The following is a 7,233-nucleotide window of genomic DNA, read 5'->3' as shown; positions in this document are numbered from 1 at the left end:
GATATCCTTGTTAACTTTGTCTCATTGATCTGTCTAATATTGACAGTGGGGTGTTAAAGTCTCACATTATTATTGTGTGGGAGTCTAAGTCTGTTCGTAGGTCTCTAAGAACTTGCTTTATGAATCTGGGTGCTCCTATATTGGGTGCATATATATGTAGGGTAGTTAGCGTTTCTTGTTGAATTGATCCCTTTACCATTATATAATGGCCTTTTTTTGTCCATTTTGATCTTTTTTAGTTTAAAGTCTGGTTTATCAGAGACTAGGATTGAAACCCCTGCTCTTTTTGCCTTTGCGTTTGCTTGGCAGATCTTCCTCCATCCATTTATTTTGAGCCTATGTGTGTCTCTGCATGTGAGATGAGTCTCCTGAATACAGCACACTGATGGGTCTTGACTCTTTATCCAATTTGCTAGTCTGTGTCTTTTAATTGGGGCATTTAGCCCAGTTACATTTAAGGATAATATTGTTACATGTGAATTTGATCCTGTCATTACGATGTTAGCTGGTTATTTTGCCCGTTAGTTGATGCAGTTTCTTCCTAGCATCGATGGGCTTTACAATTTGGCATGTTTTTGTACTAGCTGGTACAGGTTGTTCCTTTGCATGTTTAGTGCTTCCTTCAGGATCTCTTGTAAGGCAAGGCAGGCCTGGTGGTGACAAAATCTCTCCACATTTGCTTGTCTGTAAAGGATTTTATTTATCCTTCACTTATGAAGCTTAGTTTGGCTGGATATGAAATTCTGGGTCGAGGCCGGGCGCGGTGGCTCAAGCCTGTAATCCCAGCACTTTGGGAGGCCGAGACGGGCGAATCATGAGGTCAGGAGATCGAGACCATCCTGGCTAGCATGGTGAAACCCCGTCTCTACTAAAAAATACAAAAACTAGCCGGGCGAGATGGCAGGCGCCTGTAGTCCCAGCTACTCGGGAGGCTGAGGCAGGAGAATGGCGTAAATCCGGGAGGCGGAGCTTACAGTGAGCTGAGATCCGGCCACTGCACTCCAGCCTGGACGACAGAGCCAGACTCCGCCAAAAAAAAAAAAAAAAAAAAAAAAAAAGAAATTCTGGGTCGAAAATTCTTTAAGAATGTTAAATATTAGCCCCCACTCTCTTCTGGACCCACAGTTAGTCTGATGGGCTTCCCTTTGTGGGTAACCCGATCTCTCTCTCTCTGACTGCCCTTAACACTTTTTCCTTCATTTCAACCTTGGTGAATCTGAGAATTATGTGTCTTGGGGTTGCTCTTCTCGAGGAGTACCTTTGTGGTGGTCTCTGTGTTTCCTGAATTTAAGTGTTGGCCTGCCTTGCTAGGTTGGGGAAGTTCTCCTGGATAATATCCTGAAGAGTGTTTTCCAACTTGGTTCCATTCTTCTTGTCAGTTTCAGGTACACCAATCAAACGTAGATTTGGTCTTTTCACATAGTCCCATATTTCTTGGGAGCTTTGTTCATTTCTTCTTACTCTTTTTTCTCTAAACTTCTCTTCTCACTTTATTTCATTAAACTGATCTTCAATCACTGATACCCTTTCTTCCACTTAATGGAATCACTTGTGCATGCCTCACGTAGTTCTCATGCCATGGTTTTCAGCTCCATCAGGTCATTTAAGGTCTTCTCTATACTGTTTATTCTAGTTAGCCATTTATCTAATCTTTTTTCAAGGTTTTTAACTTCCTCTTGATGGGTTTGAACATCATCCTTTAGCTCGGAGAAGTTTGTTATTACCGACCTTCTGAAGGCTACTTTTGTCAGCTGGTCAGTCGTTCTCCGTCCAGCTTTGTTCCTTTGCTGGTGAGGTGCTGCAATCCTTCAGAGAAGAGGTAGTCTGGTTTTTAGAATTTTCAGCTTTTCTGCTCTGGTTTCTCCCCATCTTTGTGGTTTTATCTACCTTTGGTCTATGATGTTGGTGACCTACAGATGGGGTTTTGGTGTGGATGTCCTTTTGGCTGATGTTGATGCTATTCCTGTCTGTTTGTTAGTTTTCCTTCTAACAGTCAGTTCCGTGAGCTGCAGGTCTGATGGAGTTTACTGGAGGTCCACTTCAGATGCTGTTTGCCTGGGTATCGCCAACGGAGGCTGCAGAACAGCAAATATTGCAGAACAGCAAATATTGCTGCCTGATACTTCCTCTGGAAACTTCGTCCCAGAGGGGCACCTGCCTGTATGAGGTGTCAGTCAGCCCCTACTGGGAGGTGTCTTCCAGATAGGCTATCCAGGGGTCAGGGACCTATGGAGGAGGCATTCTGTCCATTTTCTGAGCTCAAACACCATGCTCGGAGAACCACTGCTGTGTTCAGAGCTGTCAGACAGGGAGGTTTAAGTCTGCAGAATTTTCTGCTGCCTTTTGTTCAACTATGCCCTGCCCCCAGAGATAGAGTGTAGAGGCAGTAGGCCTTGGTGAGCTGTGATGGGCTTCACCCAGTTTGAGCTTCTCCGGCTATTTTGTTTACCTACCCAAGCCTCAGCAATGGCAGATACCCCTTTCCCTGCCAGGCTGTAGCCTGGCAGGTCGATCTCAGACTCCTGTGCTAGCAGTGAGCAAGCCTCCATGGGTGTGGGACCCACCATGCCAGGTGTGGGATATAATCTCCTGGTGTGCTGTTTGCTAAGACCATTGAAAAAGCACAGTATTTGGGCAGGAGTGTCCTGTTTTTCCATGTACTGTCTGTCATGGCTTCCCTTGGCTAGGAAAGGGAAATCCCCCGACCCCTTGTGCTTTCCGGGTGAGGCAATGGCCCGCCCTACTTCGGCTTGCCTTCTGTAGGCTGCACCAACTTGTCCAGCCAGTCCCAATGAGGTGAACCAGTTACCTCAGTTGGAAATGCAGAAATCACCCATCTTCTGCGTTGATCACTTTTGGTGCTGCAAACCATAGCTCTTCCTGTCTGGCTGTCTTAGAAGAGAAGCCCAACATATTTGTTAATATAACCACTCTGTACTGTTTCTTTTGAATCACACCTTTATGTTTTGTTGCTTATTAAAGTACATTAAGTTTTGCCATATATATTTTTCCATATAAATTGCATAAATGCTCACCGAAAACTTAATATATGATGCTAATGTGAACAGCTGAGTCTTCTACATTCATTTGGGCAGTCCTCCCACCCTTTGCCAAGGCATTGAATTATTTTACCTAAGTCACACTTTTAACCTATCTGATTAATTTGCAGAATTTGTCTGATTCAGCATTATGGAATTGTATCGTTTCTTTTGGTGCCACAAAATGCTAGGTAATGGCACTTTAGGTGCTTGGATCTATCATTTACTCTTTTTTGGGTTTAGCCCAGTCATCAATAGACAGTGGGTTAAAGTAGATTCTTATATTGTATATCCTCCAGCTATAGATTTTTATGGCTATTGAATGTGAAATTTGGGAAGCATCTCATTTTCAGAATTCCACACCAACTCAGCAGTTTCACTCTGCTTTTTGTGTTGCAGTGGACTTGTATTTCAGTAAGCTCCTTTACCTTTTTGATATCCCAGGATTCAAATGAAAAAAAAAAAGACAAAAGTTAGTGGAAGAAAAGAATAGCTTAGTGCAGAAAAGGGGAAGCTTCCTTTCTGTTCCTAAAGCCCCACAGTGTTGTATCCTCCCAATCTGGCTGTTTAATGTGAAAGCCAAGTGGCAAAGACAGAAGAAGACATGCTTTGTGTCTTTGTCTTCTTATTTCTGTATTTGTACCAGTCAAATGAGGTAAAAATTCATAATACATAGTGCAGGGTGGTTGGGAATAAAAGCACAAAATTAAGAAGGGCCTTTGTTTAAATTTTGGAAAATTCTGTCTCATTCATTGAAACAGAAATGAAGCCAACTTTACAAAAATGTTGATGATAAAATTATAACAATTACAATTATATGATGATAGTTCCAGATATGATCAAATTAAACACCAAATATTTTAATGACTAAAATTATGATAATTAAACTGAGTCAAGTGATGAAATCAATGAAAACAGAAAAAAGTTATTTGCATTGAATAAAGCAGTAACACTTGTCCTTAACATCAAACTCTCACTCAAGGTTGAAGAAGAAGTGGAGAAGCACAGCAGTAATAGCACAGAATTATCAGGAAATCCAGCTCATGGTGCTGCTGCTGGCAATAATGATGATGGACTAAATCAGCAGTTTCCTAGGAAGAAGAAGAAAGGGCGTGACAGGTAAGCCTATAGCAACATTTAACAGGAGACATTTGGCCAGGCGCGATGGCTCACACCTGTCATCCCAGCACTTTGGGAGGCCAAGGCAGGTGAATCATCTGAGGTCAGGAGTTCGAGACCAGCCTGACCAACATGATGAAACCCCACCTCTACTAAAAATACGAAATTAGCCAAGTGTAGTGGTGCATGCCTGTAATCCCAGCTACTTAGGAGCCTGAGGCAGGGGAATTGCTTTAACCCGGGAGGTGGAGGTTGCGGTGAGCTGTGATCACGCCATTGCACTCCAGCCTAGGCAAAAGAGTGAAACTCCATCTCAAAACAACAACAACAACAACAACAAAAACAGGAGACAATTATGTGCTATGAAATGAATCCAAATTTGGGCTAATATTCATGATGAACAAATTTTATACTTTTACTAGGATATTAAGCCTTCCTTGGTTATCAGAAAAATGTAAATGAACAATGAAATACCATATTTTCCAATCATATTGATATTTTACTTAAAAAATAGGAAATATTGGCAAATGTGAAGATGGCATTTTCATACACTGCTGTTAAATGAAATTGATGAATCCTTTTTCCAGGGTAATTTAGTAGCGTGTATCAAAATTTCAAATATGTCACTTCTTTAACCTAACAACTTCACTTTTGGGACGAGATCCTACAGGAAAATATGACTTGTGTAAACACATACACATATTTGTTAAGGACATTTATTACATGTAGTATATAATATACAATAGGTTAATATGTTAAATATATATAATATTAAGTATATATGATATGTTAAGGATATTTATATATGTTACATATATACTTATGTATAAGGATATTTATTATAGCATTGTAATATCAAAAAGTTGGAGATAGCCTAAATCCTTAGCAATAAAGAAATGGTATAGTTGTCATTCCCAGAAAATAATGTAGTATGCAATCATTTTGATAAATGAAGTTGTTAGACCTGGACTGTACTGATTATTTCAAAATTAAAGTATATTTAAAGACTTTAGTTTGATGACACATCTTAAGCCAGTTTTGTTGGAATTCTTGTAATATCTGCTGTGTTGCAAATGGAAGCTACATGCTACATTGACACTGTACCTTGTGTGCAACAGAATTGCTAGTTATTATATTTTTTGTTTTTTGTTCTCAATGTGTGAGTGCTGAAATACCAGATCCTCAAATTAACTTGAATATTGCCAAGAGATTGCACATGGGGATTCATATTCCGTATAAGCATTTCAATATATTGGGTAAAACTTACTAAAATACATCAGAGGATCTCAGATCTACTGAACCAAGAGTTGGACAGCTCTTTTTGTAAAGAGCCAGTTAGTAAATATTTTAAGCTTTGTGAATTGTAAAGTGAATAAGTGTGGCTGTGTTTCAAGGAAATTTCCTTATGAAAACAGGCAGTGGGCTGGATTTGGCTTACAAGCACCAATTTGCTGATCCTTGGGCTAAAACCAAGGTGCTGTTATGCAGTGAATCCTCTTTTTAAAGGTACCCTACATGCTTGCCATTATCCTTCCTGTTAAAAGATAATGTATTTCAGTAGGAAACACACCATATTTTTCAACAGTGGCTTCATATAATTTCAACAAATTTGGTTTACAAAATAAGATTTTTTCTGCACTCGTCCCCTTTTATTCTTATTATAGAATTCCATATTTTGACTATTATTTTGTATATTTGATGAGTATAAAATATTCTAGAATTAGATGCTTTTTATTAAGCAAGAAATACTTCTTCTGAAACTTTTAGTCTTCCTTGGTCTTTATGTGTAAGCAGGAGCAAAATGATAATCAGCTTATATAATCTAGTAATGTTCAAGAGGCTTTTTGGTTTATGAGTTAATGAATTTGTTATTTAATACCTTCATCTGGCATTTCAAAAATGTCATATAGATATAATTTTAAAAACTTTTAAAGGGTAAAAATGTAGTATATAGTTATATAAGAATTGAAAAATACAGCTAAACAAGAAGAAAATTAGATTGTCTACAGTCATGCCCCTAGGTATGTTGGCCTTAAAAGAATGGTTTATACTCGTGGATTCAGATTTCCTGTCCATTCACTCTTGAGCAGACACCAGTAATTTTCATTCCCACCACTCTTCCAAGATTGTTGTTCTCAAATTTACCACTGATTTGTAAATCTAGACGTTGTTTCCTTAGACCTCATTTTATTTAACCTGTCAACAATATTGGATCCAATGGAAAACTCTCTCCTCCATAACAGTATCTTCACTTGGCTTTCAGGATCTCACTCGCTCTCCTGGCTTTTCTTCCTGCCTTTCTATTTCATCTGTCGTAGTCTGTTTTGCTTTCTTCTCATATCCCACCTTTTACACATTGATATGTCCCAGGACTCATGACTTCTCTCTCACGACTTTTACTACCTTGTGTGTGCTAATGATTTTCAAATGCGTGTCTGCAGCCTAGATCTCTCTCCTTAATTCCAGACTTCTATACCAACCTACGTACTTGACATCTCTGTTTGGTTGGTCATGAACTGTTGGGTACCACAAACTTACCAGGCCCAAGATTGGGGTACTGATTTTTTCTTTCTTATACCTACCCCTCTCATAGTCTCCTATTTGCATTAATGGTAACTCTTGCAATTGCTCTGCTAGAAACCAAGGTGTCATCCTTGACTCACCTCTCTCTCTGACACCTCACATCTAGTCTATCAGCAGATCTTGTCAGGAGTACCTGAAGAATATATCCAGAAGCCAGTCATAGCTTTCATGTCCAAGCCACCACCATCTGCTATCTAGATGAGTGTAATAGACTGTTAATTGGTCTTTCTGTTTTTTAAAAGAATCCTCTTTTCATCAATCCTTAACTCAGTGGCCGTATTTAAAACATAAGTCAGATGATGTTGTTCCTCTGCTCAGACCCATCTGATTGCCTCTTACTTCACTCCGAGTATGTGTCAGGGTTCCTCCTCATACCTAGAAGGCAACACACAATATGCCCCATTACCTCTCGCACTTAAACTTCTGTTTCTTATTCCCTTTTCTCTGCTTCAGCCACGCTGAACTTCTTGCTCTTCCTTATCTATCACTATTG

At 39.5% G+C, this 7,233-nt stretch overlaps 1 protein-coding gene across 2 annotated transcripts in view; it reads left to right on the top strand.

Annotated features, from left to right (window-relative positions):
* Positions 1-7,233, top strand: part of CCDC144NL (coiled-coil domain containing 144 family, N-terminal like) — a 125,537-nt gene that overhangs the window by 44,187 nt on the left and 74,117 nt on the right. For both annotated transcript variants that reach the window (XM_011971258.1, XM_011971259.1), the window contains exon 6: positions 4,021-4,157. In XM_011971258.1, the coding sequence (XP_011826648.1) occupies positions 4,021-4,157 (137 nt within the window). The remainder of the gene's footprint in view (positions 1-4,020; positions 4,158-7,233) is intronic.

The sequence above is a fragment of the Mandrillus leucophaeus genome, unplaced genomic scaffold (assembly GCF_000951045.1).
Source record: "Mandrillus leucophaeus isolate KB7577 unplaced genomic scaffold, Mleu.le_1.0 Scaffold995, whole genome shotgun sequence".
Taxonomy (NCBI): domain Eukaryota; kingdom Metazoa; phylum Chordata; class Mammalia; order Primates; family Cercopithecidae; genus Mandrillus; species Mandrillus leucophaeus.
The sequence above is the reverse complement of the archived record's forward strand: the minus strand, read 5'-3'. Positions and strand labels throughout refer to the sequence as shown.